The sequence below is a fragment of the Chiloscyllium plagiosum genome, unplaced genomic scaffold, assembly GCF_037043375.1.
Source record: "Chiloscyllium plagiosum isolate Xiang-an unplaced genomic scaffold, Cpla_swu_hap1 HiC_scaffold_6, whole genome shotgun sequence".
Classification (NCBI taxonomy): Eukaryota; Metazoa; Chordata; class Chondrichthyes; order Orectolobiformes; family Hemiscylliidae; genus Chiloscyllium; species Chiloscyllium plagiosum.
In genome coordinates, this window is record NW_028270144.1 from 116839301 (window position 1) to 116857599 (window position 18299).

The 18299-nt window shown below is 42.0% G+C and overlaps 1 protein-coding gene across 4 annotated transcripts in view; it reads right to left on the minus strand.

Annotated features, from left to right (window-relative positions):
• Nucleotides 1-9925: 9925 nt before the first annotated feature.
• Nucleotides 9926-18299, minus strand: part of LOC122550916 (S-geranylgeranyl-glutathione receptor P2RY8-like) — a 50555-nt gene continuing 42181 nt past the window's right edge. For all 4 annotated transcript variants that reach the window (XM_043692355.2, XM_087988390.1, XM_087988391.1 and 1 more), the window contains one exon: nt 9926-17688. In XM_043692355.2, the coding sequence (XP_043548290.1) occupies nt 16601-17641 (1041 nt within the window). In that variant the 5' untranslated portion in view covers nt 17642-17688 and the 3' untranslated portion in view covers nt 9926-16600. The remainder of the gene's footprint in view (nt 17689-18299) is intronic.

Here is an 18299-nt window from a genome sequence, read left to right on the forward strand (position 1 = left end):
GATGAAACCATGTTAACTATCTGCAATTAAATTGTTTCTTTCATAATCCTTTCCAAAACTTTTCCCACAGGTCTACAATTACCTGGGTCATCTCTATTGCCCTTCTTAAGCAAGGGCACAACATTTGCAACCCTCTAGTCCTCTGGTACTAAACCTGTAGACAATGATTGCTCAAAGATCAAAGCCATAGTCTCCAACACCTCCGCCCTAGCTTCCCAGAGAATCCTCTGATAAATTCCATCTGGGGATTTGTCTACTTTCACTTTTTCTAGAATTGGTACCACCTCTTCCTTTACTAACTTCGATCCTATCTAGTCTAATACCTTGTATCTCATTTTTCTCATCTACAATATTCTCCTTTTCCTGAGTGAAAACTGATGAGAAATATTCATTTAGCCCCTTTCCGATCTCCACAGGGTCCACGCACAACTTCCCACTTCTGTCTTTGACTGGCCCTATTCCTACCCTAGTCATCTTTTTATTCCTCACATACCTATAGAAAGCTTTAAGGTTCTCCTTTATTCTACCTGCTAAAGATTGCTTATGTCCTCTCTTTGCTCTTCTTAAGTCTCTCTTTAAATCCTTCCTCGCTAATCTGTAACTCTCCATCACCCCATCTGAACCATCTCATCTCATCATCACAAAAGCCTCCTTTTTCCGCTTACCAAGAGATGCAATTTCTGCAGTAAACCATGGTTCCCTTACCTTATCACTTCCTCCCTGACTGACAGGGACATACCTATCAAGGACACGCAATATCTGTTCCTTAAACCAGCTCCACATTTCGATTGTTCCCAACCCCTGCATTTTACTACCCCATTCTATACATTCTAAGTCTTGCCTAATTGCATTATAATTGCACTTCCACCATCGATAACTCTTGCCCTGTGGCATGTACCTATCCCTTTCCATCGCTAAACGTTACGGAATTATGGTCACTCTCTCTAAAGTGCTCACCTACCACTAAATCAAACACCTGGCCTGATACATTACCAGCACCAGATCCAGTGTGGCCTCCCCTCCTGATATATGAATAGCAAAACGTTAGTATGCAGATTTAGCAAGAGATTAGAAAGGCGAAGGGAATGTTATCTTTTATTACAAAGGAATGGAATATAAAAGTTGGAATTCTTTGCTGCCATTATATAGGGCACTGGTGAGATATGCATTGAGGGTGCTGCAGTTTTAGTCTCCTTAATTAAGAAAGAATATGATTATATTAAACACAGTCCAGAGGAAGTTTACCTAAGTGTTGCCTGGGCTGGACAGGATTTTATAATAAGGAAAGGTTGAACAAATACCTTTTTTCCATTGGATGGTGAAAGAATGAGTGGTGACCTTTTGCAACATGTAAGATCCTGAGGGGACCAGATGGGGTGGATGCTAAAAGAATGATTCCATTTGTGGGAAAAATTGACGTAGGGGTCATTATTTAAAAACGAGTGCCACATTTAAGGTGGAAATGAGGAAAAACAAATCTGCAGACTCTCTTCTGCAGAAAGAAGGGCTACTGAATATTTTTGAGGCAGAGATAGATAGATTTGTGATTCACAAGGAAGTCAAAGTGTTAAGGGGTTGACAAGGCAGCAGTGTTGAGGCCACAAATAAATCAATCATTATGGTGGATCAGGTTCAGAGACAGAATGGCTTACGTATGCTATCATCTCAGAATCTGTTCTTTCATAGAATCTCTACAATGTGGAAGCAAGACATTCGGCCCATTGAGTCCAACAAACCCTCCGAACAGCACCCCACCCAGACTCACCTCCCCTGTAACCCTACATTTTCCATAGCTAATTCATCTCGCCTGCACATCCCTGGCCACTATGGGCAATTTATCCCATATGTTCTCGATTGTATGTTCAGACGTGTGTGTTTGTAAGTCCTGACTTGCTGTCTTGGTTTCAAGATCCAAAAGGAGCACCTTTAAATGACTAAACTGCAGTCCTGAAACAAAACTAACTTGTTTTTACTACTTTCCAACCTCTCTGCATTGAAATTCCCCTTCTGTTTTTGCAGTGTTTTCTTGTTACTGATATGTGGGTGTTTACAACCATTTCTTGCCAGACAAAGAGAAGAAAAGTGTACTCAAGAACTTGTGTTGCCTTGTGATATTTCTGTCATCTCACAGGCTGAAGGTCATGGTTTCATGTGCAGAGACTAGCACACACAAAAATCAAGACTAACACATCAACATTGAGGGTGTGCTGCACTATCAGAGGTATCACCTTTTCGATGAAAATTTATTTAAAGCAAGACTCTTGTCAGTGGACCTCAAAGATTCCATTGCACCATGTCGAAAATCAGCAGGGGAGTCTGCGTCACTCTCCTGCCTAACATCATCTTTTGACCAACATCACACAAACAGCTTTACTGATCGTTATTCCACAGCTGTCTCCTTGACTGACCCCTGGCAGGATCTGTCAAAGTGCGGCTCCCTAAATACCATCAATGATTGCAATATTGAAACTATGCAACTGGCAGCAAAGCTCACTGTAGTGAGCTCATGAAAGGTATAGCGTTAAGTCTTTCTTTACTTCCGAGATGTAGAGGGTGATACTGGCAGAAAGCTCAAATCATGTCGAATTAGAAGGGAAATGGAGCAGGTTTGAGGAAACCTAACCGCTTCAGGCTCTCTGCCTGTATTCCTGATGAAGGGCTTTTGCCTGAAACGCCGATTTTACTGCTCCTCGGATGCTGCCTGAACTGCTGTGCTCTTCCAGCACCACTAATCCAGAATCTGGTTTCCAGCATCTGTAGTCATTGTTTTTGCCACAAATATAATTACATAACAATGGGACCAATAGCTAATTTTAAACCACCCCCTTGTGTCGAAAACAACTTTTCTGAAGTGGGGATTCTTATGAAGCAGGGAGATGTAGTTTTTTAATTCACTCATAGGACATGGGCACCGCTGACTAGGCCAGCATTTATTGCCCATTCCTAGTTGCCCTTAAGGTGGTGGTGAGCTGTTTTCATGAACCGCTGCAGTCCATTTGGAGCAGGTACACACACATAGAACATAGAACATATAACATTACAGCGCAGTACTGGGCCTTTGGCCCTCGATGTTGCGCCGCACTGTCATACTAATCTGAAACCCATCCCACCTACACTATTCCATGTACGTCCACTTGCCTATCCAATGACGACTTAAACTTGGCGAATCTACTACCAATGCAAGCAAAGCATTCCATACCCTTACTACTCTCTGAGTAAAGAAACTACCTCTGACATCTGTCTTATACCTATCTCCCCTCATTTTAAAGTTGTGTCCCCTCGTGTTTGCCATCCTTGGAAAAAGGCTCTCCCTGTCCACCCTATCTAACCCTCTGATTATCTTGTATGTCTCTATTAAGTCATCTCTCAACCTACTTCTCTCTAACGAGAACAGCCTCAAGGCCCTCAGCCTTTCCTCGTAAGACATTCCTTCCATACCAGGCAACATCCTCTGCACCCTTTCCAAAGCTTCCACATCCTTCTTATAATGCGGTGACCAGAACTGTCCACAATACTCCAAGTGTGGCCATACCAGAGCTTTGTACAGCTGCAGCATAACCGCCTGGCTCCGGAACTCAATCCGTCTATTAATAAAGGCCAAAACACTGTATGCCTTCTTAACAACCTGTCAATCTGGGTGGCAACTTTCAGGGATCTGTGTACATGGACACCGAGATCTCTCTGCTCATCTGCACTCCCCAAGAATATTACCATTAGCCCAGTACTTTGCATTCTGATTACTCCGTCCAAAGTGTATCACCTCACACTTGTCCACATTAAACTCCATTTGCCACCTCTCAGCCCAGCTCTGCATCCTATCTATGTCTCTCCCATGTCTCCTCCTGGCTCTTCTGAGCTCTCTTTTTAGGTCTTTCCTGACTTCCTTGTAACCCTCAAGCCTAACTGAGTTTTCACATTTTGTCCTAACATAAGCCTTCTTCTTGACCAGGGATTCCACTTCCTTAATAAACCACGGCTCACGCGTTCTATATCTTCCTCCCTGCCTGACAGGTACATACTTATCTAGGACACACAAGAGCTTTTCCATGAATAAGATCCACATTTTTAATGGGCTCAACCCCTGCAGTTTCCTTCCCCATTCTGCGCTTCCTAAATCTTTCCTCATTGCATCGTAATTTCCCTTCCCCCAGCTGTAAGTCTTGCTCGGTGGAGTACACCTATCCCTTTCCATCACTAAAGTAAACTTGACAGAATTGTGATTGCTGTCTCCAAATTGCTCACCTACTTCCATATCTAACACCTGGCCAGGCTCATTACCCAGTACTAAACCTTAAGTGGCTTCGCCCCTTGTAGGCCAGTCTACATACACAATGCTATTAAGGAGGGATTTCCAGGATTGTAACCCATTGACACTCAAGGTACAGTGGTATATTTAAAAGTCAAGATGGTGGGTCACTTGGAAGGGAACTTGCAGGTGGTGGTGTTCCCATGTACCTGCTGCGCTTGGCCTTCTGGATGTAAGTAGTCATGGATTTGGAAGGTGCTTCAGAAGGAGCCTTTGTGGATTTCTGCAGTGCATCTTACAGTTGATGCATACTAATGTGACTGAGTGTTGATGATGGAGGAAGTGGATGTGGTGCCAGTCAAGAGGAATGCTTTGTCCTGGATGGTACCAAATTGCTTGCGTGTTGTTGGAGCTCCAAACAAGTGGGGAGTATTCCATTACAATCCTGACTTGTACCTTGTAGATGGTATACAGGCTTTGGTGAGTCAGGAGATGAGTTACGAGCTGCACTATTCTTAGCCTTTGACTTGCTCTTGTAGCTACTTGTTTTTTGTGGTGAGCCCAGTTCAGTTTTTGGTCAATGGCTAATCCCAGGATGTTGATAGTGGGGGATTTGCCTCAAGGCCAGAAGCCTCAGTACAAGTCACAACGCCTCCAGAGATGTGGCTTGACATGTCTGGAAAGATTGCATACAACTATCTAAACCTGCTGCAGCTTTACCTTTTGCTCTGTTCCTGTCTATTCATGAATTATCATCTGTGTAGTATTTCTTTTGGCAGTTGCATTGATCAATTGGAATCCTACAATGTCAGCTGCAACTTCTTTCACTCCAAATTATTCAGGTCAAAACACGATTGGACTCTAATAGATGCTGAATGTTCAGACTTATGGCTTATTCACCTGGAATTCATTGATTTAACATCTTTTTCTTGAGCTATAACCACTGATAAATCACAGTCTCAGCATACAGCATTGGAGTGTTGAGTAAAGAGCTCCGGCCCGAAACGTCGATTTTCCTCCTCCTTGGATGCTGCCTGACCTGCTGTGCTTTTCCAGCAAACACACTCTCAACATTGTACTTAAGAGCCGAGTTCTATATTAAAAGGAATAATGAGGGCCATGAATAAGGTGAACAGCCAAGGTCTTTTCTCCAGGAGAGGAGAGTCCAAAACTAGAGGGCATAGGTTTAAGGTGAGAAGGGAAAGATTTAAAAGGGACCTAAAAGGCAATTTTTTTCATGAAGAGGGTGGTGCGTGTATGGAATAAGCTGCCAGAGGAGATAGCGGAGGCTGGTGCAATTACATTTAAAAGGCAACTGGATGGGTACATGAATAGGAAGGGTTTAGAGGGATATGAGCCAAATACTGATAAGTGGGACTAAGTAATTTAGGATATCTGGTTTGCATGGATGAGTTGGACCAAAGAGTCTGTTTCTGCGCTGTACAACTCTATGACTATAAAAGGCCACATTTTGGTACATTTGTGCCTTGGTATTCAATAGCACCCTCAATACCATTAGAGCATGGTGGGCGCTGTGGGGCCTGGAAGCTGTCCCTCCGACACCATTTCAATTTAACTCCTTCCTTGTTTTCCCACTTTTTTTTGTTGCTGTGACAATGTCCCTGGTGTGCAGTGTTTGTAATTTAGACTTTGTTTAATTCGCAGATTGGAATTTGAGTGATTTGTTGTGTTGCTGCATTTGCAGTTTGTAATTTGTTCACTGGCTGATTGGATAATTTGCCGCTGAGTTCTTTTTCACGTTAATTGGGCATTGCAGCAGCTGGAATGTCTTACCTCCCCTCCACATGATCATTTCATTTGAGGTTCTTGTGGGTGTGTCCCAAACTCTGAGCCAAGAGATCCTGGTACAAGTCCCATCTGCTCCAGAGGTGTGCAATAATATCTCTGAACAGATTCATTAGAAAATATTATAAAGATTTGATTTAAATTTCTTTAGTTTTTCCCTCTTTTTGTAGTTAACATTAAGATCTGCCCCATGGGTGTTTTTTGTGTCTGTTAATTTGGAATTGAGTTTAATTTTAAAAAGTGAGCTGAGTTCTTCTCTAATTGAGAGTTGACTTCTGGAGAGAGAAAGGTTCCAGAAGGTACTGGTGATGGACGGAGGATTGGCTGACGACAGAAGGCAGGGATTAGGGATAAAGGGATTGTAGTGATGACTAGTGGAGTTCTGTAGGGGTCATTGTTGGGACGACAACTGTTCATGTTATACATTAATGATCTGAACGAAGGAACTGAAGAATTGTTCCTAGGTTTGCAAGTGACACAAAGATTGATGGAAAGACAGTTTGTGTTGGGGAATCGGGGAGGCTGCAGAGGCCTTGGGCAGACTGGGAGAGTAGACAAAGAGGCAGATGTAATATAATGTGGGAAAGTGTGAGGTTATGCATTTTGATAGGAAGAATAAAGATGCAGACTATTTTCTAAATAGGGAAACGCTTTGAAAATCTGAAGCACAAAAGAACCTGGCAGTCAATTCATGATTCTCATAAGATTAACATGCAGGTTAGGAAGGCAAATGCAACATTAGAATTCATTTTAAGAGTGTTAGAATACAAGAGCAGAGATATACTGCTGAGGCTGTATAAGGCTCCGATCAGATTGCATTTGGAATATTGTGAACAGTTTTGGACCCAGCATCAAAGAGATGGTTCGTTGGCACTGAACAGGATCCAAAGGAAGTTTACAGAACATGATCCTGGGATGAGGGGGCTGTCATATGAGGAGTGGTTGAGAACCTTGGGTCTATACTTTGTACAATTTAGAAGGCGGAGGTGTGAGGATCTCATTAAGACTTACAGAATGCAGCGAGGTCTGGTTAGAGTGTAAATGGAGATTGTGTTTCAATTAGTGGAACAGGGAGAACTAGCCATTTGGATACAGAACTGGCTCAAAGGTACAAGACAGAGGGTGGTGGTGGAAAGTTGTTTTTCAGACTGGAGGCCTGTGACCAGTGGAGTGCCACAAAGATTGGTGCTGGGTCCCCTACTGTTCGTCATTTACATAAATGATTTGGATGCGAGTATAAGAGGTACAGTTAGTAAGTTTGCAGATGACACCAAAATTGGAGGTGTAGTGGACAGCGAAGAGGGTTACCTCAGATGACAACAGGATCTTGATCAGATGGGTCAATGGACTGAGAAGTGGCAAATGGAGTTTAATTCAGATAAATGTGAGGTGCTGCATTTTGGGAAAGCAAATCTTAGCAGGACTTATACACTTAATGGAGAAAGTGAGGTCTGCAGATGCTGGAGATCAGAGCTGAAAATGTGTTCCTGAAGAAGGGCTTATGCCCGAAACATCGATTCTCCTGTTCCCTGGATGCTGCCTGACCTGCTGCGCTTTTCCAGCAACACATTTTCAGCCGTTATACACTTAATGGTAAGGTCCTAGGGAGTGTTGCTGAACAAAGAGATCTTGGAGTGCATGTTCATAGCTCCTTGAAAGTGGAGTCGCAGATAGATAGGATAGTTCAAAGTTTGTGCGAAGATTTGTAGCTCGGGTGCTCATTGCTGTGGTTCTGTTCGCCGAGCTGGAAGTTTTTGTTGCAAAAGTTTCATCCCCTGGCTAGGCGACATCATCAGTGCTTGGGAGCCTCCTGTGAAGCGCTTCTTTGATGTTTCCTCCGGTGTTTATAGTGGTCTGTCCCTGCTGCTTCCGGTTGTCAGTTTCAGCTGTCCGCTGTAGTGGTTGGTATATTGGGTCCAGGTCGATGTGTTTGTTGATGGAGTTTGTGGACGAATGCCATGCCTCTAGGAATTCCCTGGCTGTTCCCTGTCTGGCTTGCCTGATGATACATACCATACATACCATACCACACTACCATACATCAGGAGCATCTCGGAACTGACAGCCAGACTACTGCGACCCCTAGGACTCATAACGGCACACAAACCAACAGCCACGCTCAGACAACAACTCACCAGAACGAAGGCAAAACTAATGTAGTGTTCTAAATACCATGCAAGGACTGCACAAAACACTATATAGGACAAACAGGAAGACAACTAACAATCCGCATATATGAACATCAACTAGCCACGAAACGCCACGACCAGCTATCCTTCGTAGCCACACACGCAGACAACAAGCAACATGAATTCGACTGGGACAACACTACTATCATAGGGCAAGCCAGACAGAGAACAGCCAGGGAATTCCTAGAGGCATGGCATTCATCCACAAACTCCATCAACAAACACATCGACCTGGACCCAATATACCAACCACTACAGCGGACAGCTGAAACTGACAACCGGAAGCGGCAGGGACAGACCACTATAAACACCGGAGGAAACATCAAAGAAGTGCTTCACAGGAGGCTCCCAAGCACTGATGATGTCGCCTAGCCAGGGGACGAAACGTTTGCAACAAAAACTTCCAGCTCGGCGAACAGAACCACAGCAGATAGGATAGTGAAGAAGACGTTTGGTATGCTTTCCTTTATTGGTCAGAGTATTGAGTACAGGAGTTGGGAGGTCATGTTGTGGCTGTACAGGACATTGGTTAGGCCACTGTTGGAATATTGCATCCAATTCTGGTCTCCTTCCTATCGGAAAGATGTTGTGAAACTTGAAAGGGTTCAGCAAAGATTTACAAGGATGTTGCCAGAGTTGGAGGATTTGAGCTATAGGGAGAGATTGAACAGGCTGGGGCCGTTTTCCCAGGAGCGTCAGAGGCTGAGGGGTGACCTTATAGAGGTGTACAAAATTATGAGGGGCGTGGATAGGGTAAATAGGCAAAGTCTTTTCCCTGGGGTCAGGGAGTCCAGAGTTCGAAGGCATAGGTTTAGGGTGAGAGGGGAAATATATAAAAGAGACTTTGCGGGGCAACCTTTTCATGCAGACAGTGGTACGTGTATGGAATGAGCTGCCAGAGGAAGTGGTGGAGGCTGGTACAATTGCAATATTTAAGAGGCATTTGGATGGGTATATGAATAGGAAGGGTTTGGAGGGATATGGGCCGGGTGCTGGCAGGTGGGACTAGATTGGGTTGCGATATCTGGTCGGCATGGACGGGTTGGAACGAAGGGTGTGTTTCCATGCTGTACATCTGTATGACCCTATGACTCTACAAACAGACTTGAACCTAAGTGCATAGCCTCAGAATTAAGAAGAAAGATGAGGAGGGATTTCTTTAGTTAGAGAGTGGTAAATCTGTGAAACCCATTGCTGCAGAAGGCTATGGAGGCCAAGTCATTGAATGTATTTAAGACAGAGATAGATAGGTTCTTGATTAGTAAGGGAATCTAGGGTTAAAGGGAGAAGGCAGGAGAATGGAGTTGAGAAACATATCCACCTTGATCGAATGTGGAGCAGACTTGATAAGCTGAATGGCCTAATTGCTCTTCTATTTTATGGTCAAAGGGAAATGTAGAAATTGATGCTTGTGTGAAACTATAGACTAACAACAAATCCCTTACATACCTCTGAGAGATTTTGCTGCCTAATTCAACGTATCAATTTCGATACATGAACCTCTATCAACTGAGCCACCAGCTTACACTGAACCGGAGAATGAGAAAGGATGTGGGTGATGGAGATTTGGATTTATAGCAACACGTACATTTGAGATTCATGGACTTCTAATCTGTCAATATTTGTTCATCCACCTGTTTTTGTAATAATGTTAAAGACTCATAATACCTTGGTTTCAGAAAAATCAAGTGTGAATATTTATTCAAAGGATGTGGTAACTCCAAAACAGAAAATCAGTAATGCAGTACTGGAAACAGCCATAATCAAGATCCTGAGAAACATTTTGCACCTTTATCAGTTCTCCTGCTCTCTCCAGGCCAATGGACAGGAGTAGAATGATGTCGCCATTGGGATGAATAAATTCCAGGCCACAAAACCAGATTCAGAGTAAAACTTTGTTCAACCTTACACTATCATGTACATTTTCTAAAAAAAATACAACATTATTCCAAAAGATTGCTCAACTGTTAGTTCCATAAGGAATATTTTGTGAAAGTATAGGGTAAATGCTGCGGAGTTGATGTCAGTGTTTTTTTGAACAATACACCATTGTCTGCTCAGGATGAATTTTCTTTACAATCTTTTACCATAAATTTATGCAATGTTTCTTTAAAATCTAGAATTTGCATAACGTTGAAGTTTCAGTCTTAATGCTTTGGTGAAAACAAACAGGCAAATTATGGGTCCTTGGATAGGAATGTGAGTGAATTACTAACCATTCAGAACACAAATGCTGACACTATCATGAGTTTCCTTTTCAAATAACTGTATTCATAAATACATATATATACACGCACACATAATGTTATTACATATATACATATCTGATATGATCATTTGTTATTTTTGGTGTTTTTGGAATTAGGGTGAGCAAGAGAAGAACAGCAGAATATGGATGAATGTTTATTAACCATATAATTGCGTCAAAGGAAAATTATCTTGAACATAAGTGCAAGAATTTTGGAAAGCCCATCAGAGCCAACAGATGTAAAGTGAATTTGGTACTGATATTCAGGGCTGAAAATATGTTGCTGGAAAAGCGCAGCAGGTCCTGAAGAAGGGCTTATGCCCGAAACATCGATTCTCCTGCTCCTTGGATGCTGCCTGACCTGCTGCACTTTTCCAGCAACACATTTTCAGCTCTGATCTCCAGCATCTGCCAGTCCTCACTTTCTCCTAGACTGATATTCAGGCACCTTCTCATTGACACATTGATCAACACTGAATTTCCACATGGGGTACTGGAGTCAATTTCACTGAGAGATTTTGCTGCCTAATTCAATGCATAGATTTCAGTGCATGAAACATTATTGACTGAGCCACAGCTAATCCTGAGACAGAGAATGAGGGAGGGTGAGGGTGACGTAGATTTGGATGTTTAGCAACAGGCATATTTGAGATTCATGAATTTCAAATCTGTCAATGTTGGCTCATCCACCTGCTTTTTTAGTAATGTTAAAGACTCATAATTGGCTGCTTGTTGGAGAAGATATTGTGCTAATCGCCTTGTTCAGAGATTGCTATTACACACTTTTGGGGTAGGTGGGACTTGAACCCTGGTCTTCTGGCCTAAAGGCAGGGACACTACCACTGTACCACACTAGCCCTGTGTTAGGTGGGAGCGGGGGGGGGGGGGGGGGGGGGGGGTTGGAGGAGGATAAGAAAGATTGAGGTGGTCCTGATTGGAAAAATAATTGTCAAGCCTACATTCCTTCTACACAATGTTTATGGAAACTCATGAACCTCGTTCAGAAATTGTAAATCTCAGCCGCGCATTTTCTTGCCGTTCTGAAAAGAATCAAAGAAAAATTGCAAAATAAGGTGAAGCAATCTCTCAAGACCAAGCCCTTCTCCTCTGGTTGGGGTCCAGCTGTTGTTATCTTTTATTTGTTGCTCCATAAAAGCAATCACCAACTCACTTCATTTCCACCTTTCCACTTGACAGAAATCCTGCAGCATAGGAATAAGAGTGACATTCTCCATCCAGAATGCTGGGACAATGTTGCCTGGATCTCCAGACAGCCCACGGGAAAGGTCAGACGTTGTTGGTCGGTGTGTGAGTTCGGCGGGGTGGAATATGAGGAAAGGTGGGTCAGGAGGTCCAAAGCAAAGCCCTAGATCCAACCTCTCAATCATGTACAGATTGCATGGATTGAGGGAATGTTATTTCCCCAACAAAATAACAGCCTGGATAACCATTCATGTAGGCCCATTCTTTCTCATCTTTGCCTGGAGCTGGAATAACTGCAGCCTAGGTTGGCCACGGTGGTCAGTAACTACTTATGGTTTAGCACCATCAAATTTAATTGAGTTCACTTCAGCATTGAGGCTTTGCGTTTTGGATCTGTGGCCATCTTTGGACTGCAGTGCTGTTAGCAATTCCTTCATCATCATTACTTTCAGTGACATTTTTTATTCTTATTCTCCACTTAATCAGTATTGACAGGTGCAGAGGAGTAGCATAAGATGATTAAATACATGTCCTGCACCACACACAGGCCATATGGTTTCATGCACTGGATAACGCACACGTTTATTCTGTACGTATACTTGATGACGCATATGGCACAGACAGATTAATACATAAATTGGCATGTGGTACATTGCCAGAGGAGATGAAGAAAATGGTTTAATACAGGTGATTGTTAAGACCCAGAAACTGCAATGAAAGCAGATTTAATAATTGAAACATTGCCCACACTGCTCAACTTGGGAAGCCAAATAAGACCATTTTTTGAAGTCAATTTTAAATGTCACCAACTACTTTGTTGGTGAATCTGCGTAATCCCAAGTTTTGCAACCTCCTGTCCTACAGCCACAACAGAACTCATAGTGTACCTCATGAAATGAGCTTAAACAAATGACAACAGCAACAAAAAATAGGGAGGTATTAGCAATGAGTGAAAATTAAATTAATATACAAATTCAAAAACATAGATGCTTAGGGGAAGATATATGAACTTGCACATCAGATCAGATTCAATAACCTCAAATTTGATCTCATGATCTGTGATGTCATTGACCTTTAACTATGTTGTTGGTTCTGTAAGCTTCCACACTGTTTATAGATAAAGGTATTATTACTCCTGTAGCAGGTTTGTTGCTGATGGACAATGAGAGAAAATATTGGTCTGGGGGACTTTTTCAAATGCTTAATTCACCCTCTGATTATGTTGAGTCTTTACCAACTACCTATCCCCAAGTTTGGTTCAATCACTGGAGGGAATCTATCCCTCTTCGTTCAGATGGAGCAAAAATATAATCTCTGCACAAAGCACCTTTAGACACTTCAACGGTGCACTGTATTACTTTAGGGATGGTGTAACCTCTGCTGTGTACATTAGGCCAATCAACCATTTAGGATAACTTTCATTGATGAAAACTGTGCCATTGCAAGATATCCAGTGCTAAAGATGTGGGCATTCATTGCTCGCCCATAATGACCCTTGAGAAGGGGATGGTCCATTTCTTTCTTGAACTGCTGCAGTCTGTGAGATGTACATGGGAGGAGTGGTATAGACATATTGGGCTGAAGGACCTGCTTACATGCTATAAACTTCGATGACTCTACATGCTTCCACAGTGCTGTTAGGCTGGGACTTTCAGAATTTTGACTCAGTGATAACTTATGATGGCAGTGACTTTCCGGGGAATTTTCATTTGGTTTTTTTTTATACAAAAAGAATCATTCATGGGATGTGAGAATCATCGGCTGAGTGACCATTTATTGCCCATCCTTAACTGTTGAAAGTCCACCAAGTTGCTGTGAGTCTGGAATCACATGGGCCAGAACAGGTAAGAACAGCACATTTCTGTTCTTTAAAGGACATGAGTGAACCAGATGGAATTTGCTCTCGAAAGCCAACAATCAACAGTCATCAAATTATTTTGGATTTTATGAAATTCAAGTGTCATCATCTGTCATGGGTTTATCAGGATTAGCTAGTCCTGTGACATTACCACTACACCACCATTTCTTCCACGTTCCTGATCAACTTGTTCTTTCTCCACTTGTCTGAAAGGTATTGCCAGATAGTGAGTTTCTGCAATGCATCTTGGAGAAGGTACATGCTTCTGATGCTAAACTGATGCTGGAGGCAATGAATGTTTAAGGTGATCTATGGAGGGACAATGGTGGTGAGTATTATTGGAGCTGCATTCATCCAAGCAAGTGGGGAATATTCTATCACACTTTTGATTTGTGCCTTCTAAATATTGGACAGGCTTTGTGAAAACAGCAGTACAAACAGCAATATCAACATATTCTCCAGTTCCTTCAATAACGGAATGAAATTAGCCTTCAGTATCTGGACATCTATGTGGAATTAAGATTAGTGCGCTTCTATAATAGATTAGCACCAGGCTACTTTATAAGTAGTGAAGGTAGGAATTATCTCAAAGTAAAGTTTTGCAAATAAATATGCTTACGGAAATCAATTGTAAGTTGAACTTGAGCTGTGAAAAATAGTTCTCTGCAAAGTAACAGCAACATAATAGAATTCTAAACTGCTGTGTATATTCCCACCTTTAGCATCATATAAGGACATCAGAATGAATGGAGGTGAACCTTACCCTAATCGTATTGAAGTGCCTGTGTATACTGTCAGGAGCTGAAATGTGCCACTTGGAAATAGGCAAACATTAAGGTGTGGAATACACTGCCTGGAAGTGTGGTGGAGGCAGGTTCAATTGAGGCATTCAGGAGGGCAATGGATGATTGTTCGGATATGAATGGTGTGCAGGGACATTGGGAAATGACAGGAGATTGGCACTACATAATAGAGCTGGCACAGGCAGATGGGCTGTATGACCTCCTTCTGCACTGTAATAATCCTGTGACTCTGTGAAATATCTTGTTTATAGTAAGGTTCAGATTGATTCCAATACGTCAACTGATCAAACGTTTGTTTTACCACTGGATAAAATGGACAAATGAAGGATGTGTAGATGATAAGGAATTTTTAGAATTGATTTGATTATTTTTTAAATTCCTATCCTGGCCTTTCTTTGGGATATGATTTTCAGGCTTCAACTCTTTCCTCCATGCAGAAACTTGCGTGGGGAGTGCAGACAATACAACTGATTTTAATTTGCACCATCCTATTCAACCTTGCTCTTACTGAACTATAACAGCTCACATTCTGGATCAGTGGTGCTGGAAGAGCACTGCAGTTCAGGCAGCATCCGAGGAGCTTCGAAATCGGGCAAAAGCCCTTCATCAGGAATAAAGATACAACACCATCAATCTAAAAAATGCATCCTTGTTTTCAAATCCCTCAATCTTTTTTCACTCAGCATTGCTAACCTCTTCTTGCCCTACAAACCGATTGGGCTGGGAGATCTTTGCTCTCCCCAAGCCTAGCTTTTTGCGTGGCCCCAATTTCAACCATTCCGTTTCTGAAGGTTTCCTAGGCCCCAAGAATGGGAAATTCCTTCCTCAGCTTGGCCTCTTGCCCACCTGTCTCTTCTTCTCAAAGACACCCCTTTAATCATATTTCTTTGATCAAGCTTTGGTCCCCTTTCCTAATGTCTCCTAATGCAGCCTGGTGTCGAAGGCTGCCTGATAACACTTCCATGAAGGAGTGTTGCAATGTTTTCATGAGATTAAAGGAGTTACTGGTTCCTTGTGACAATACAGCTAATTCAGTCATTTTTGCATTCTCCAACAAGCAACACTGGGCAGCTGGGTCTTTCCTCCCTAATCCAAAGAAAGAAGCATCCTTTTGGACTTGACAATTCAGAATGAATTCAGAATGAATTGGCTAATTTATTTCCGTGTCATGAAGTGGGCAGTGTGATGATACTTCAGTTTACACTTGGGTATCCCATGAAATGATTTTTTATTTCACTTGGAATCTGTTCATTGCTGACTTTTTCCGATATATTTGTGTTGATTTAGAGTTAGGATACGTCAGAAACATGCATGCAACAAATATTCCCACTATTACACTGTACTATGAAAGAAATGAAGGACCTCCTGAATATACAACAACACTACAATAATGAATTGTATTTATAACTATCTCTTAATTATGCTATGCCTTCTGCAAATTACAAGAATTCCAAATCCGAAATTATATATAACAATGGAATTCCTGCAAAAAACTTTATGAATATACAACAGGAAGATTTACTGAACTGAGCAGCATCAAAAGTTCCATATTGCTTATTGATTCCTGAGAAAAGTGTTAACCTGGGGTTTGGAAGATGGCAAAAAGCAAAATATCTGATAGAATTCTATAATAAAAACAGAAAGTGCTATAAACTACTCAACAGATCAAGCAAGCAGTTACAGAGAGAAGGAGGTGGGAGTTAACTTAATGGTTCATGAGTCTTGATTGGAAACATTGGCAGATTATTAAGAGCTAAAAATGAAAAGCAAATCCTCCCCTTTCACTCCATCAAAGGGATTTAGATCCATGCATGTTCCCTTTGCTACATTCATCTTTCAACGGAGAGCTCAAGTTGTCTGTAGATCGTTATCCGACCATTTTCAATGGCATTCAGCAGTTGGTCATGTTGCTGCCTGTGGAACCCATTGCAAATGATTTTCAAATCTCCACCTTCTCACTCCTCAAAACCGAGGGGGAACCTCAACGGCTTCTGGCTGGAAATCATAACTGTGAACTAGGGAAACCATGGAATTAATGTGACAAGTTTTAAATACGTATCAAATCTGAGAACTACTCTCAGACTTGTGGCTTTGGAATTTTTCCATCTGCTTCCAGAGATGCATGAGCTCAAAGTTGGTTTCATGCTTAATATCTTAAGTCTGCAATCGAACAATCAGGAAACCTTCCTATCAGTTATAGGTTTGCTTTCAGTATACTACATCGCACTGTCTTCTGCCAACTTTAGTCTATACTGAATCATTTGTTGAATTCAAAGAGAGATGCATCTCCAAAGCTTGATGATTTTGTAAGCCCGACCGCATTGAGAACATGCTTTCCCTTCTGCATTCGGTTAGACTTCCTTGGCTTGAGATTATTGCTATCCCCAAGTATGTTCTGAGCTTCTTACGAAACTCTTTGGAGGCAAAATAATAAATGAATGGGTCAAGGCAGCTATTTAAGCAGCTCAGGGTGAGCGTGACTTTGTAGGCTGTGTAAACCCCTCTGTTGAAAAAGATCCGTTTGATTATATGAACCAGAAGGATAAGGTTGTTGGGTGCAAAACACGTTACAAACACCAGCAGCACAATTAAAGCTAAACCAATAGCTCTCCTCTTTTGTGCACTGACATAACTTGAAGAGGTATTGATCAGCTTGGCAATGATCCGAATGTAACAATACACAGTCACACTAAATGGAATTAAGAACAGGATCATAAATAAAGTGAAAAGAAAAGCTGCCCAAGCTCCTTTGGAAGGTAGCATGTCCATCTTCAGAATGTCAAAGCACGTGGTAATATTGAGTTCATGAACGTCATATGTCAAATCCTTCATCTCCAGTGGCAGTAAGACAACCAACATGATTGCCCACATTCCTAGGCAAATTGCAATTGCATGCTTCTTTGTCCGCCATCTGACACAGTGCATTGTGAGCACTACTCCTACATAGCGGTCCAAGCTAATACATGTCATCGTTAAGATGGAGCAGTACATGTTCGCGTAGAATAGCACAGTAACTACATTACACAGTTCAATTCCAAAGATCCAATTGTTACCGTTCCAGTGGTATGCACTCTGAAAAGGCAAGAAGATAGCCAGTAGAAGATCAGTGAGGGTGAGGTTGATCATGAAGATGATGGAAGGCGTCTTAGGTTGTGCTCGGCAGAGAAGAAACAATGAGAACCCATTCCCAGGCAGGCTGATGGTTGCAACAATGATGTAAAAGATTGGAAGAGTAGTCTTAATAGTTTGATTTGATAGCATTTCCAGAGTCTCATTATCCACTGCCATGATGAACTGGCACCTCAAATCGAAACCACTACGAGTGGATGGGTTTTCTTAAGAGAAGGAAAGAGCAGAACATTATTAATCAGAAATCAGAAATGGACTACCTAAAAAGAATGCTTTTGTCATAAGGGGAAATCAAATCTGCTTTTGAATGAGTGAATGTAGCAGTTCAAGAAGTCGGCACAATGCTACATTTTTGAAGGGCAACTTGGAATAGACAAACAATGCCAGCCTTGTCAGTGATGCCCACAAAGCAAGAATGAATGACACAAATAACCTTGATTGAAATGGGTGGATGTAGAACTAGGAATCAAATCTTATTTTCTTGCTACTCTCAAATTTTAAAGCAGACTGCCGTTTTAAGCAGAATAATTAACTGTTGCAATGTGATGCCAGGGATTTATGATTGGAAAAGGTGACTGCACAAACAACAAGTTGCATTTCTTTCACATGCTGTAACATCTGAAGACTCTCCACAGGAACAGCATCAGACTGAATTTGACACCGAGCTATAGAAAGTATCATACATACAGCTTTGGGTAGCTTGGTGAAAGAGATTGGTGAGATGGAGTGTGGGAGAATGAAAGGAATTTAAGGGAGGAATTCCTAAGTTCAGAACCTAGGCATCTGAAGGCACAGCTACCAGTGTGGGAAGATGAAA